Raw genomic sequence first — 15,250 nt, 5'->3', positions numbered from 1 at the left:
GGAGAATGGGGTAGAGTGGCCTAGTAGGGCAGGAGCCCCGGGTTTTGGAGTCCCCACCCAACTCATAGGAACAATGGGAGAAAGGGGGAGTTTTCGGTGATCTCGTGTGTGTCCCTTATAGAAGAGGGGTCCCGAGCGCGGATGCGTGAGGATTATGACAGCGTGGAGCAGGATGGCGATGAACCCGGACCACAACGCTGTGAGTAATAATGGAACCTGTGAGGTATCCGTGCCTGTGGTAGTAGTTAGAAAGCGATAAAATAGTTAAGCAGTAGGAGTGGGTTCAGAGATAGCTTAAACAATCTGAGTCCACACTCACTCTACTCCCGTGAGCCTGCTTGAAGCGTTTCTCTCATGTACTCATACAACTTCCCCCCGTCCCCCAACAGCTGTTGAAGGCTGGATTCTTTTTGTCACTGGAGTCCATGAGGAAGCCACTGAAGAAGACATACACGACAAATTCGCAGAATATGGGGAAATTAAAAACATTCACCTCAACCTCGACAGGCGAACAGGATATCTGAAGGTATCCTAAGTGACAGTTTATTGCCTCCTTTCTTTCATAACCCTTAGACAGCATTGGTAGTTCTGTGTTTGCTGTGGTTGGCCAAGAGCAAAGTTAAAATAAAATGACATTGGATGTCATTTTATTAAATAAAATGACATTTAAAACATGGATATGTTTTGTCAGACACGCCAAAGAGACAGACATGTTGTATATATACAGAGATATATGATGTACATTCATTGCTTAAATTTTATAGATTTTTCTGAGTTTAGATTTGAGGAAAAAGGTACTCAGTGATGCTTGGGGAAATAGGAGGGTTTTCATATCTGTCTTTTTACTTTCCCCAGGGGTATACTCTAGTTGAGTATGAAACATACAAGGAGGCCCAGGCTGCTATGGAGGGACTCAATGGCCAGGATTTGATGGGACAGCCCATCAGCGTTGACTGGTGTTTTGTTCGGGGTCCACCAAAAGGCAAGAGGAGGTAAAATGAAGAGGGCAAACACTGAGTGAAGGGAATATGAACAAAACAGAATGAGGAGGCAGTATTATGTCCCTCTGATGGACTCTTCTCCCTGCTTCTTTTTCCCTAGAGGAGGCCGAAGACGCAGCAGAAGTCCAGACCGGAGACGTCGCTGACAGGTCCTCTGTTGTCCAGGTGTTCTCTTCAAGATTCCATTTGAAGAGATTCCATTTGACCATGCAGCCTTGGACAAATAGGACTGGGGTGGAACTTGCTGTGTTTATATTTAATCTCTTACCCTATATGCATACTATTTGAGTTGCAAATAAATGTTCCATTTTTGTTTTCTACATTTAATATTACTTTCCTATCATAAAATTGAAAGTTCTAAAGCATAGTAAGGCTGTATGGATCATTGTGAAGATAATTCTAGGGACTGAACTCTATTTCTTTTTTTTTTGAGATAGAGTCTTGCTGTGTTCCCCAGGCTGGAGTGCAGCTGCGTGATCATAGCTCACTGCAGCTTCAAACTCCTGGGCTCAAGCCATCCTTCTGCCTCACCCTCCCTAGTAGTTGGGATTACAGGCACATGCCAGCATGCCCGGCTAAATTTTTAATATTTTTGTAGAGATGGGGTCTTGCTGTGTTGCCTGGGTTGGTTATGTGAATTTCTATACTAGATACAGTCTCAAGTTTCAGGTAGGGTTTAAAGTAGACACTGGTCAGTATTTCTTTTTTGGGGGAACTAGGAGAGCAGGAGTAGAAGTGAGATGTTAAGATCTTATGGTATTAAAGACTTATTATTTTGTTCCTATATACTCTGTTAGGATCAGATAGATGTTATAGAAATGTCTTGTTTCTCCTGCACTTCTTGATGTCACAGTTTTTTGTACTTCCTGCTGTCTAAGGGCATGAATCTCCTGTTGGAGCATTCTCCCAGACCCTTCGTTAGAAGAGTCTATACTAAGTTCTTGGTGCCCTCTTTGGCAGCCAAGGGTGAAGGCCCCATAGAGGAGAGGATCCAAAGGAGCATTGAGGAGGCCAAAAAGGAAAAGGATGTGGCTCAGGCTGGGAGGGACTTCAGTTAGCATGGTGGGGGAGAACCAGTACCACAGACCCAGTAGGTAATAAGGTGTCCAGCAGAGGATGAAGGTCAGCAAGATAATCAGGGCCAGTCTCAGGGCCCGGAGACGAACACGGGGACAATTGTCAAAGGAGCGGCAGAGGGCAAATTCACCAGCAGGGGCTAGGAATTTAGAAAATATACTGTAATTCAGAGTCTAAGCTTCTGAACTGAGTGTAGGGTGAACTGATGGAGGGGCATAGCTAGTGACACAGAGCTTGCCTCCTACAAGGAGGAGAATGCTGCAAACCCTTTTCCCCTTCCCATCCTAGGACTATATGATCTCTTACCCCCAGGGATTATGATAGAAATGTGAAGCCACCCAGTCTACTTTAAGACTTGATGGTGTTCAAGAATAAATAATACTGATTGCCTCCCTAGTCCTTGTCCAGCTAACTCAGCTGTTTATAATTGAAAGGATTCAACAAAATTAGCATCAGGTGCTAGACATATGGTTAGGATCTCACCACAGTTGAGTGACTGGTAGATAGCTATTAGGTAGGTGGATAAATGATGCTAGAGGCAACAGGTCTAGGGTTAAGGATTAAGGCCTGGGAATTGGAGTCTCACCATGGCTCCCCTTCCTTGTCTGAGGGCTGGACACACTGAGGACAATGTGGCTATAGCAGATGGCCATGGCAGTCAGTGGCAGCAGAAAGAGGCAGCGGAAGGTGAAGAGGTTATAGGTGGTCTCTTGCCATCGAGCCTTGAAGCTGCCTTTGGTGACACACTGAGTGAAAGGGACTGGGCCAGCTCGGTGGACGGTATGGAACAGGAACAGCTGGAGTGGAGTTCAGGACTATTAGAACTGGTTCCCCTCACCACCCAGCCTACCCACCTATGTCATACTGTCTCCTCCCAATTCATCCTTAATTCCAAGTGAAGCAGCACAGTGCTGAAAACAGTTCATCCATGGTGCCATGTTAAAGAGGTTGGAAATATGTCTTGAAAATCCTGCCTTCCTTTTAGGCTTGAATATGATGCTGAGCAGTGAGTTTGTTAAATCTTGGAACTTAAAACAATCCCACCTTCTCAAGTACTATTCTAACACTGCGCTTTATAAGGGATGATATTTCTACCACCTCACTCATATTTTTAGCTGAAATGATTTTCCTGGTATGTCTGTTATTTTGTGGAAAAAGAAAAACTGTGTAAAATAGGTGCTGCCAAAATTCCAGGCCATTTTGCAGTGACTCTGAAGTGACCTTTAGTAGTAATAGTCTTATGTGCAGTAACTATAATGGTAAAGAATGTTAAATAATAAAATTTAACATTTTCCAAATGCTGTTGGGCTGCCCCTCCCCCTTTTTGTTAAATTGCTGGGTTTTCCAACTGAATCAGTAAAAACTATTTCCGTTTAGAACTACAAGGTTAAAGTGCCTGGGTTCCAGTAATGCAGATTGTCACTATTAATTTGATAAAAGGTAAGCTCAGTAGGTATCAGATTCCTAGATACAAGGCATTTGGGACAGTGATTTTAGCAGACATGAGGGACATTTAGGAAAGATGAATAGTTTCAGCATAAGACAGAATTTTGAGAACTGTTTGGAGTTACGATCAGGCTACTCTGAGCTAGTTGGAAAATGTTCTTTCCTCTTCCCATCTCTTGCATTCATATATTTATAATTTGTTTTTGTTTTTGTGCTATGCCTAAGAAGTACGTGAGAATCGTGAGAAGTATAAAAATAGTCAAAGCTAGCTGGGCGCAGTGGCTCATGCCTGTAATCCCAGCACTTTGGGAGGCTGAGGCGGGCTGATCACGAGGTCAGGAGATCGAGACCATCCTGGCTAATACGGTGAAACCCTGTCTGTACTAAAGATACAAAAAATTAGCCGGGCGTGGTAGCAGGTGCCTGTCGTCCTAGCTACTGGGGAACTCCAGGAGGCTGAGGCAGGAGAATGGCGTGAACCCACGAGGCGGAGCTTGCAGTGAGCTGAGATTGTGCCATTGTACTCCAGCCTGGGTGACAGAGCGAGACTCTCCAAAAAAAAAAAAAAAAAAAGTCAAAGCCTACAAAAATAAGTAATTTCTAACCACCCCAATAGTACCCCTAAGGACTCCTAAGCCCTTACCACACTAACATGACATTAAATTTTTTATTTTATTAACACTAATATTTTAACTACAATTACAGCATATGGGCAAGGCAGAATTTACCCACAAGGATACTAATTTGGAACCAAAAAATTTCACCTTTTGCACAAGTATCATGCGTGTCACAATCAGTTTGCCATTGAAACAAATAGAGATTGCAAATATTGTCAGATTGTCAGGCTATAAGAAAGGATGAAATTCATTTCCCATTGCATCATCTTGTGGCCCATGGATTTCAAGTGCCTTAGCCAAAATCATATAGCTAGTTAGCAGTAGAGCCCGAGACTCAGAAAAAAAACAGAGTAAAACAGGCAAACTGAAACAAAAAGTCTTCTAATTCCCAGTCCACATGTAAAATTTGCTTTATGTAAACAAACCTAATTGTAAATGGCACTGTAGCAACAGGCTTCTTTTTAACACTTGGATTGGTAAAGGTCTTGTTTGCAACATATTAGAAGTATTATTTTTCTCTTTTTATCCCCCCCGACAGAGTCTGGCTCTGTCGCCCACGCCAGAGTGCAGTGTAGTCTTGGCTCACTGCAGCCTCCACCTCCCAGGTTCAAGAAATTCTCGTGCCTCAGCCTCCTGAATAGTTGAGATTACAGGTGCTCACCACTACACCGGGCTAATTTTTGTATTTTTAGTAAAGATGGGGTTTCATCATGTTGGCCAGGTTGGTCTTGAACTCCTGACCTTAAGTGATCCACCCGCCTTGGCCTTCCAAAATGCTGGGATTACAGGCTTGAGCCACCAGGCCTTTCTTTGTTCTTAGGAGTATAGTCAGACTAACTTCTAGTAGTTATATTTCTAATAATTGAGGATGTAAGTAAGGATCAAATCTTAAATCAGTATAATATATTATCATTCCAGAAACAAATCCTAGACCCTTCTTGGCCTCCTTCTAGACATAATTCTAATCCTACAGTCTCGGAGATGCTGCTCTATCCTGCCCCCCAACCCCATGATAGTGATAGTGGTGTTTGCCTTGAAGGAATTGCTTTGTATTTAGCTTTTTTCCCCACCTAGATTTCTAGTTCATTTTCAGTATTGGATTTGCTTTGAGATTTGATTAACCTAGTACTCAGGTTCAGATGCTCACCTCTTTCCAATTTTAATGCTCATTCGACAATAAAGTCAGTAAAAAACACAAATTTGGTTATGTCACTCTCTTTACTTTAGTGTCTCTCCACTGCACTCGGGATAAAGTACAATTTTATTATTTGTGATCTGGCTGGCTCTTCCCCTCTCAGCTCATTACTCACCATTAACTAGTCCTCAGCTTTAGCAGCATTGGCATTGAGATCCTCTATCCTCCATCTTCCCTAGCATTTCTCCTATTTTAATTGGTCTAACACCTATCTGTGAAGAATCAAACATTAACATCTGGAAAGCTGTTCCTGACTGCACAGCTGTGTCAGACACCCCTCTCTGCTCCCCACCCCCATTGTCTTCTTTAGCTCCTTTAGCATAACACTTTTGAATACACTATATTGTAAGTGCCTAATTTCTTTGTTTCCTGCGCTAGTCAATACATTTCCTGAAGGCAGAATTTTGCTGCCCTATCCTTAGCAAAATTTGAGTGGCCCTGGAGATGCCTATTACTTTTGAATGGATAAATGAGTGTACCACAAAGTTTTACCCAAACCACTGACTTCACTCTCTTCATAGACCCCCATGTATGTTTTTCTGTTTTTCTTCCCTGCCCCAATCTGAAGGAGGTGAGACTGGGAGGATGCAAAGATGCAGAAGCCAAGTGTAGTAAAACAGATCTAATGGAAGAGGCACAAATAGAGGATACTGCTTATAAAAGGCAGGCTCTTAACAGATGTAAATTAACATGCAAATAATCTTACAGAAGAGAGCAGAGGTAGCCGGGCAGGGTGCCTCACGCCTGTAATCTCAGCACTTTGGGAGGCTGAGGCGGGCGGATCACGAGGTCAGGAGATGGAGATCACCTGGCCAACATGGTGAAACCTCGCCTCTACTAAAAATACAAAAATTAGCCGGGCGTGGTAGCGGGCGCCTGTAGCTTCTCGGGAGGCTGAGGCAGAAGACTTGCTTGAACCGGGGAGGCGGAGGTTGCAGTGAGCCGGCCAAAAAAAAAAAAAAGAAGGCAGGGGCTTACTCCCCGAGAATTAATGGCTAATGGCCCCCGAGCGCACCCTTTAACTCATGCTAGAGACCCAATCCCTGTCCTGCCCGGTCCTGAGTCCTAGGTCACTCACCTGGGGCAAGGCAAGCAGGAAACTAAGTCCCCAGGCTGCCCCCAGAAGTTTCCTTACACCTGAACGGGATCCAAGCGGGTTGAGTACTGCTGCCTGGCGGTCCAGTCCAATGACCACAGGCAGGAAAGCTGCAGAATACATGGCCATTAGTTTCAGGAACATGAGTGTCCGACATGCGATGTCCTCGGCCAGCCATTGAACAGTGATATTCCAGGTGGCATCTAGGGGCATAACCACAAAAGTGACTAGTAAGTCGGCAGCTGCTAAATGGGCGAAGAGTGTCCTGACCGGAGAGGGGCGGAGCTGGCTGGGTTGCGGCCGTGTCACTGACCACAGGACGGCCAGGTTCCCTCCAGCCGAAGAAACAAACAGCACAATGGTCACTCCCACTCGGACCTTGGCTGCTGCCGAGAAGGTGGGCAGCTCTGAGCCCTCCACCGCCACTCCCGATGCAGCCCAGGCCTCCTCCCCCGCTGCTGACCCCCAAGGGGTGCCGTTGCCTGCAGACATGGTGGCCTGGAGAGAAACTGAGGAGGAGGCAGTGTGGGTATGAAGCGCTTAGCTTGGCCACTGATTCTTCGCCCACCTTTTCAGGATCTGGAGCTGATTATTGCGAATTTCGTTCACTAAAGCCTCTGCTTCTGGAGACTCTCCGTCTGTTCTGGAGGAGGTCACTTGTCCAACTGTCAAGGTTCTGCAGGGAACGAAGATCTGGTATCAGTCACGCTCCTTTTTCCTTGGAAAGACCAGCCTGGGCTTCGGGTCTACTGCCCTAGACCTCTTTAGCCCTTACAGCCCTGGATTCAGTCGGAGCCTGAGTGCATGTGTATTTGGGATGTTCTGCCGGGCGCACACCTATTCCGGCCTCCAAGGCGTGGAGTTCACTGCGGCGCTTTCTCGCCCCGCCCCGACCCCTGCAGGCCCCGCCCTTGGTCCTGAATATTTAAAGAAGAATGTGCCGCTGGAGGCGTGCTAGGGAGTGGTGATCGTCTGATAAGGAGACCCTCGGACAGAGACACACACAAGAATACGCAGATATAGGCTCAAAAGACACGCGTTTCGCGTCCTGAAATTCCGCTTGGAGGGCCAGCTCCACTCGCTTTCTTTTCTGATGTTGTTTGTCCCTCGCGAGGCACCGTTGGGTCGCGCAGGAGGCGTGACTAGGGGCGGGAAGTGGGGTGGGAGCGGGGCCGCGGAGCCTGGGCTACCGCTGTCATGGACGCCTGGGTCCGCTTCAGTGCTCAGAGCCAAGCCCGGGAGCGGCTATGTAGGTGCGGCCCGAATAGGAATGGGGGTGGGGCGGGGGAGGGATGGGCAGAGGAAGACTCTAGTGAGGCGAAGTCAGTTCAGGCTATAGGGGGGTCAAGAAGGGTCAACTCTGGCTACGGGGGCCCGAACGGACCGTGAGGTGCAGATTTGAGCCGCTGTTGAGGAGATGATTCCTTTCCGCTCGCGGAAGAGATGGGGAAACTGAGGCATGAGTGGGTCAGCGGGGAGGCCACTCAGGGTTGCTGTGTCCACATAAGACCGACAGTGTTCTCACTGAGCGGTGATGGAATGAGGAGCATTCACCCCACGGTGGATAGCCCTGGACTCTGCCCCCAGAGCTGAGGAGGCACTCCCAGTTTCCATGTCCCCACACCGTGCTGTCATTCGGGAACTCCTCTGCGTCGGTCCTGGCGTTTGGTCTCCATTCAGCTAGAGGGCCTTGAAATCTCTTAGTTCACCTATTCTGAGGAATAAAATGCCCTCCAACTGTCTGCCTCCCCTCATCGATCACATACATGCTCACGCTGATGTGCTTGTGATGGACCCCTGCGGCCTGCACTGGCCCCTTCAGGCCTCATCATTGTCAAATCTCTTATTTGCTCAGCATTCAATAGTGCTCCCCACCCCTTTCTAGACTCTTTTTTCTCCTTATGCCTTTTCCTTCCTCTGACCTGGAGAAATGGTGAGATATGGGCATGGAGGAGGAAGGGGAGTGGTCTCAAACTGGGAAAGGGGGAAGTCTGTGCCTTTTGGAGGATAATTTTGAGCGGAAGGTAAGGGAGGTCTCCACCTTACCTTGCCTGCCCTCTCCTCTAGGGCCGCCCAGTATGCTTGCTCTCTTCTTGGCCATGCGCTGCAAAGGCATGGAGCCAGTCCTGAGTTACAGAAACAGATTCGACAGCTGGAGGGCCACCTGAGCCTTGGAAGAAAGCGTAAGTAACTCTGTCTTTCCTTTTATCCCCCAACCCTTCCTCCATCCCCAGCTCTCCTTCCTTGGTCCCTCCTTCCTGTACCCTCTCTGCCTGTTCTTTCTCATTTGGCTCTGCACTTACCCTCTGCATGCGTCAAGTTGAGATAAGAGAGCAGGGGTACGGAAGTAATTAGGAGGACTGGAGAGAATGGGGCAAGTTTGAGAAAACTAAACTGGCACAAAAATTAAATTTGAAATTGAAAAATGAAGTGTTTCTGCTCTTTATCTTTTATTTTTTTTGAGACAGAGTCTCTCGTCCAGGTTGGAGTGCAGTGGCCCAATCTCGGCTCACTGCAACGTCTGCCTCCAGGTTCAGGCAATTCTCCTGTCTCAGCCTCCTGAGCAGCTGGGACTACAGGTGCCCACCACCATGCCGGGCTAATTTTTGTATTTTTAGTAGAAATGGGATTTCACCATGTTGGCCAGGCTGGTCTCAAACTCCTGACCTCAGGTGATGCAGCCACCTCGGCCTCCCAAAGTGCTGAAATTACAGGCTTGAGCCACCGCGTCCAGCCTGTTTCTGCGCTTCAAAAAAATTGTTATTATTATTGCTCAACTTTTGCCTTCTTGCTTTCTCTGTTTCTGTTTCTTGCTATCTGCCTCTCTACTTACAAATCCTTGCTTTCCCTTTCTAATCTCCACAAGTTCTACGCCTGGGTAACTCAGCAGATGCCCTTGAGTCAGCCAAAAGAGCTGTTCACCTATCAGATGTTGTCCTGAGATTCTGCATCACTGTTAGTCACCTCAATCGAGCCTTGTACTTTGCCTGTGACAATGTCCTGTGGGCTGGAAAGTCTGGACTGGCTCCCCGTGTGGATCAGGAGAAGTGGGCCCAGCGTTCATTCAGGTTTGATATCCTTTTCTCCTTCAAGATTTTTTTTTTTTTTTTTTTTTGTAGTCTGTATATTGCATAGCTTGTCTTATATGAGGGAAAGATCTCTTAGGATCTTTCCACTTAAGTCTTGATCAGTCACTTGGCTTCCAGTCTTCAGTTAGATCTTAAACTATTGGAGAATATCAAATGGGGGGAGATGGAAGACAGATGATCTTCCATAATGAATGACTAATATTGTGCAAGGTAAGATATTATATCACTTTAATTGTGCTTCTATACCACAGGTTATTCCCTCTCACTACCTGCTTACTCATTCATTCCAAAAATATTTATTAGATGCTTACTGTGGGGCAGGGGATAAAGCAAAGAGCTAAACAGGTAATGTGCCTATGTGCCTGCTCCCATGAAACTTCCAGTTTAGTGGGGGAGTTAGATACTACAATGAATAACTTCTCATATATATTTGTGGGGAAGTATGCGGTATTATGAAAGAATATCACAAGGGGAGCTAATTTAGATTGAAAAATCGGGAAAAAACTCTTTGAGAAAGCAATATTTTAGTTCAGACCTGATGTCTGAGTAGGAGTTAGACAAAGCCAACAGTAGCAGAAAAGACATTTCCAAACAGAGAAAATAGCACATTCTAAGTAAGGCTTTGAACTAAGACTTCAGGAAATTAGAGAAATAGAAAGCCAGTGTGACTGACAGTATTGAGTCCATCAGTTTAAATTTGAGAGGTAGACAGGCACCAGACCTTTCATACAGGGCCTTTTAGTTAATGCTTGTTTTATTTTATCCTACAATGGAACATTATTGAAGGATTCTGAGCAGGGAAATGACAAGATTCAAATTGTGTTTAAAGGACATCTCTTTCTGAGATGTTGAAAATGGATTGCAGGCCAGGCGCAATGGCTCACACCTGTAATCCCAGCACTTTGGGAAGCCGAGGTTGGGGGATCACGAGGTCAGGAGTTCAAGACCAGCCTGGCCAACATGGCAAAACCCCGTCTGTACTAAAATTACAAAAATTACCCAGATGTGGCGGCGGGCAGCTGTAATCCCAGCTACTCGGGAGGCTGATGCAGGAGACTTGCTTGAACCCGGGAGGCAGAGGTTGCAGTGAGCTATGATCGTGCTATTGCACTCCAGCCTAGGTGACAAAAGCAAGACTCCATCTCAAAAAAAAAAAAAAAAAAAAAGAAAGAAAAGAAAATGGATTGCAGTGGGACAAGAGAGGAGGAGATGCCCTAATATGAGCAAGAGATGACCTTGGCTTGGACAAAGGAGGTAGCTGACAATGAAGGTAGAGAGAAATACAATGTGGGAGTAAAATTCCCTAACATACTATCTGTATTTGTTTTTTGTTTTCCTATGATTGTACTTTTTCGTTATATTAACCTTGCTTTTCCCTTCATCTTTCTCAGTGATTTACAACTATAACATGGCTTATGATGTATGAGGGGTGGAAGCAGAGGCATGGCTGGAGCAGTATGGAAAAGCAACTCCCTAAAGGAGTCTATATGTCATATTTATTCATTTCATCCAACAGATACTTACTGAGTTCTTACCGTAGGCATCAGTCTACATACAGGGGTACAGTGGTTAAAGACAAACAAGGCCTCTGCTCCTCTGGAACTTACCTTGTAATGGGATGAGATAAACATAAATAAACAATAAATTAAAATATCATACTGGCAAGTGTTATGCAGGAAATTAAAACAGGGTTATGGAGTAGAGAGTAACTAATTCAGTGCTTTAGATTTAGGGATAAGGGAAGGCCTCTCCGAAGAGGTGATATTTAAGCTCATACCTGAAAAGCAAGAAAGAACTAGCTATGTGAGGATTTTGGAGGGAGAATATTCCAGGTAGAGGGAATAGGTAGTGCAAAGGTCCTAAGGCAAGAACAAGCATGATGAAATTAAAATGTATAAAGAAACCAACATGGTTAGAGCATAATGATTGAGGGAAAGAATGATACAAGGTAAAGTTAGAGGGGTAGGGACCAGATGCTGAGTCCTGTAAGCCTCTCTAAGGTATTTATATTTTATTATGAATGTGATAGGAAGAAAACCATGACGAGCTGTGTTTTTTTGTTTGTTTGTTTATTTGTTTTTCTTTTTTTTTTTTGAGATGGAGTCTTGTTCTGTTGCCCAGGCTGGAGTGCAATGGTGCAATCTCAGCTCACTGCAACCTCCACCTCCCACGTTCAAGCAATTCTCCTGCCTCAGCCTCCTGAGTAGCTGGGATTACAGGCACGTGCCACCATGCCCAGCTAATTTTTGTGTTTTTGGTAGAGACAGGGTTTCACCACGTTGGTCAGGCTGGTCTGGAACTCCTGACCTCATGGTCTGCCTGCCTCGGCCTCCCAAAGTGCTGGAATTATAGGCATGAGCCACCGCGCCTGGCCAACCATGGAGCGTTTTAAGAAGGGAAGTAATGATGTGATTTATGTTTATGCTAGCTACTATATGAAAATAGATTGTTGGGGGTGGGGCAAGAATGGCCACAGTGAGACCAGTTAAAACACTAAAGCAGAAGTCCAGATAAGAGATGTTAGTGGCTTAGAGTATGGCGGTGGGGTGTGATAGAGAGATGTGGTTGTAGGCCGGGCGTGGTGGCTCAAGCCTGTAATCCCAGCACTTTGGGAGGCCGAGGCAGGTGGATCACAAGGTCAGGAGATCGAGACTATCCTGGCTAACATGGTGAAACCCCGTCTCTACTAAAAATACAAAAAACTAGCCGGGCGAGGTGGCGGGCGCCTGTAGTCTCAGCTACTTGGGAGGCTGAGGCCGGAGAATGGCGTGAACCCGGGAGGCGGAGCTTGCAGTGAGCCGAGATCACGCCACTGCACTCCAGCCTGGGAGACACAGCGAGACTCCGTCTCAAAAAAAAAAAAAAAAAAAAAAAAAAAAAAAAAAAAAAAAAAGAGAGATGTGGTTGGATTCAGGATATACTTTGAAGGTAGATGAAGTTATTGAGTACAGACCACCATTGTCAGATTGGATTGCAAATAAAAAACATGGATTTTTTTACTAAAGAAATTTATAATTTAACACATTTGGCAATTACTTAAACCTCTGGGCCACTTTTTTTTTTTTTTTTAAAGAAATAGGGATTGGATTTAGATCACCTTTAATATGTCTGAGTCTCTGAAACAACTGAAATTTGTTCTTTCAAAACAAGTTTGCCTTGTTATAGGTCAAGTAGAGAGAGTGTGTGTGTGTGTGAGTGTGTATGTGTGTGTGTGTGTTGCCAAGTGGAAAATGAAGTTTGAGGTTGACCTTGGAAGATTTCATGATGCTCATGAAGTTTAAAACAGGATCTTAAGGTGCATATAAACATGTACTAGTTATAGAATGGTGGGAGGACTTTGTTTCTTCATTTTTATTGGGACATAATTGACAAATATAAATTATATATATTTAAGGAGTTATAGCTCGATGTTTGTACATGTATGTTATGACGTGATCACCACAGTCAAGCTAATTAACATATCCATCACCTCACATAATTACCTTTTTTCTTTTATGGTAAGAACACTTAAGATCTACCCTCCTGGCAAATTTCAAGTATACAATACAGTATTGTTAACTATGGTCACAATGTTGTACATTAGATCTCCAGAACTTATTCATCTTGCATAACTCAAACTTGTACACTTTGACCAATATCTTCCCATTTCCCCCACTCCCCAACCCCTGGCAGCCCCCATTCTATTCTGTGCCTCTATGAGTTAGCCCTTTTTTTTTCGATACAGAATCTTTCTTTGTTGCCCAGGCTGAAGTGCAGTGGTGAGATCTTGGCTCACTGTAACCTCTGCTTCCTGGGTTCAAGCAATTCTCATGCCTCAGCCTCCCGAGTAACTGGGATTACAGGCGCTGGCCACCACACCTGGCCAATTTTTGTATTTTTATTAGGGACCGGGTTTTGCCATGTTGACCAGGCTGGTCTCAAACTCCCGACCTCAGGTAATCCACCTGCATCGGCCTCCCAAAGTGCTGGGATTACAGGCATGAGCCACCACGCCCGGCCTTATTTTAGCTTCCACCTATAAGTGAGATTATGCAGTATTTGTCTTTCTGTGTCTGGCTTATTTTGCTTAGCATAGTGTCCTCAAGGGAGGACATTTCTGATAGGGGTAATAGCATTCACTTTACTTCTGATGATCTAATGTGTAATCTCTTTGTGCTACAGGAAAAGAAAATGTGAAAATGTGATGTTGGATATGTTAAGTAGGTATCCATGCCCTTACTGACCCTTTTGCTCTGTGTATCAGGTACTATTTGTTTTCCCTCATCATGAATTTGAGCCGTGATGCTTATGAGATTCGCCTACTGATGGAGCAAGAGTCTTCAGCTTGTAGCCGGCGACTGAAAGGTTCTGGAGGAGGAGTCCCCGGAGGAAGTGAAACTGGGGGACTTGGGGGACCAGGGACTCCAGGAGGAGGTCTGCCCCAGCTGGCTCTGAAACTTCGGCTGCAAGTCCTGCTCCTGGCTCGAGTCCTTAGAGGTCATCCCCCACTTCTGCTAGATGTGGTCAGAAATGCCTGTGATCTCTTCATTCCACTGGACAAACTAGGCCTCTGGCGCTGTGGCCCTGGGATTGTGGGGCTTTGTGGCCTTGTGTCCTCCATCCTGTCTATTCTCACCCTAATCTATCCCTGGCTACGACTCAAGCCCTGACCTTCTGGTACAGGATAAGGAGGGGACCTGAATTGGTGAGATGGAATCTTAGATCGTCCCCCATGTACCAGCCTCATTCGAATTCTACTCTTTGGTTAAAGTTAGAAATTCAGAGATTTAGGGGTGGAGGAAGAGCTTTGGGGAAGATGAGGTAAGGAAAGGTGACTCGTGAAGTTAATAGGATGTCTCTAATTTCTAGATGTGCCTGAGCTTCTGTTCTTTTCCTCTGTCTTTGTCTGTGTCTCTCTTGAATGTATTTACTTTCTGTCTGTTAAGTCTATTTAAGGTTCTGTGTCTATGCATCTCTCTCTGTCTTTCTTTTCTTAACCTTCTCATTCTTCTATCCAGGGATTTAATCAGCAGAATTACTTTTTGGTAGGGGAGGTATAAGGTTTGGTCTGTAAGGTTCTAACTGCCTTCTTTTTTCTCACAGAGGTGGCTTATGGCAGATTTTTCCTCCTTGAAACTCCAAACATAATTTTTAATACTATGTGCCAGTGGACTCTTCCCTCATATCTCTGCACCACAAGTGGTTGGATGTTTCCTCTTCCTCCCTCATGTCTACCTCACCAGCCTCGCTCATGATTTGGCCCTTATCCTTCCTTGTACACATACCTTCAGATTTCTGCTTACACTTTGATTTCAGAGCTTTATTCCCTAGTCTGTTCCCTAGTGTAGCATCTTGCTGTAAATCTTGTACAATGATTCTGTGTAAATAGCTGTGGCCTATGCCAATAATGAAGAGCAAGCCTTTCAGGTAAGCAAATTAAAGTTCAGTTTGCTCATCAACATTTAGTCTGGTCCCTCATTTTTTGGTCATTTGAGGCCCCTATTCCTGTCACTGTGGTTTGGGTTTTTCTTGGGATTAGCCACTAATGTCACTCACATTATTTTTATTGAGCACCTACAGTATGTCAAGCAAAATACTTAGTGGGCATCCAGAAATCTAAGAAGCTCCACACTCCCAACTTTAAGAAGTTTATAACCTAGCTGAGGAGTTGGGGTGGCAGAGGGGTGGTCTAATACTAAAGTTATTGTCCTGGCTCCACAAAACACATCTCATACCAGCTGATATATAAT

General features: G+C 45.2%; 3 protein-coding genes and 1 pseudogene across 6 annotated transcripts in view; 3 read left to right on the top strand and 1 right to left on the bottom strand.

Moving 5' to 3' along the window:
- RBM8A (RNA binding motif protein 8A) overlaps nt 1–1,321 on the top strand; it is a 165,504-nt gene extending 164,183 nt beyond the window's left edge. Inside the window, exons 4-7 of one of the 2 annotated variants that reach the window (XM_050751518.1) lie at nt 122–199; nt 390–526; nt 856–992; nt 1,102–1,321. In XM_050751518.1, the coding sequence (XP_050607475.1) occupies nt 122–199; nt 390–526; nt 856–992; nt 1,102–1,147 (398 nt within the window). In that variant the 3' untranslated portion in view covers nt 1,148–1,321. The remainder of the gene's footprint in view (nt 1–121; nt 200–389; nt 527–855; nt 993–1,101) is intronic. The other variant, XM_050751529.1, reaches the window with a different exon arrangement.
- Nucleotides 1–15,250, top strand: part of LOC126931509 (neuroblastoma breakpoint family member 3-like) — an 833,099-nt pseudogene that overhangs the window by 372,834 nt on the left and 445,015 nt on the right. The window lies entirely within an intron of this gene.
- On the bottom strand, nt 1,928–6,965 carry LOC126932485 (gonadotropin-releasing hormone II receptor). Its single transcript, XM_050751346.1, has 2 exons — nt 6,415–6,965; nt 1,928–2,875 (listed from the first exon to the last, which is right to left on the bottom strand). Exons 1-2 carry the CDS (start codon nt 6,922–6,924, stop codon nt 2,639–2,641), a joined length of 747 nt encoding a protein of 248 aa, XP_050607303.1. The 5' UTR covers nt 6,925–6,965; the 3' UTR covers nt 1,928–2,638.
- PEX11B (peroxisomal biogenesis factor 11 beta) lies at nt 7,367–14,957 on the top strand. Of its 2 annotated transcripts, none has more exons than XM_050751316.1 (4): nt 7,367–7,685; nt 8,500–8,615; nt 9,299–9,500; nt 13,765–14,957. In XM_050751316.1, the coding sequence occupies exons 1-4, from the start codon at nt 7,630–7,632 to the stop codon at nt 14,168–14,170; spliced, it is 780 nt and encodes a 259-aa protein (XP_050607273.1). In that variant the 5' UTR covers nt 7,367–7,629; the 3' UTR covers nt 14,171–14,957. The 2 variants fall into 2 exon arrangements, with proteins under 2 accessions (XP_050607273.1, XP_050607274.1); XM_050751317.1 differs by having other exon boundaries at nt 7,598–7,681.

This window comes from Macaca thibetana, chromosome 1 (genome assembly GCF_024542745.1).
Source record: "Macaca thibetana thibetana isolate TM-01 chromosome 1, ASM2454274v1, whole genome shotgun sequence".
NCBI classification, from domain to species: Eukaryota; Metazoa; Chordata; class Mammalia; order Primates; family Cercopithecidae; genus Macaca; species Macaca thibetana.
This window is presented reverse-complemented; position numbering and strand designations above follow the sequence as displayed.

Bases quoted from the DNA above. Each gene is read 5' to 3' on its own strand.
- PEX11B (XM_050751316.1), top strand. From the start codon at position 7,630: ATGGACGCCTGGGTCCGCTTCAGTGCTCAGAGCCAAGCCCGGGAGCGG. The intron at 7,686-8,499 runs GTGCGGCCCGAA...CCTCTCCTCTAG, and splicing joins GCCCGGGAGCGGCTATGTAG to GGCCGCCCAGTATGCTTGCT. The intron at 8,616-9,298 runs GTAAGTAACTCT...AATCTCCACAAG, and splicing joins CCTGAGCCTTGGAAGAAAGC to TTCTACGCCTGGGTAACTCA.
- LOC126932485 (XM_050751346.1), bottom strand. From the start codon at position 6,924: ATGTCTGCAGGCAACGGCACCCCTTGGGGGTCAGCAGCGGGGGAGGAG. The intron at 2,876-6,414 runs GTGAGTGACCTA...ACTCCACTCCAG, and splicing joins TCCTGCTTGCCTTGCCCCAG to CTGTTCCTGTTCCATACCGT.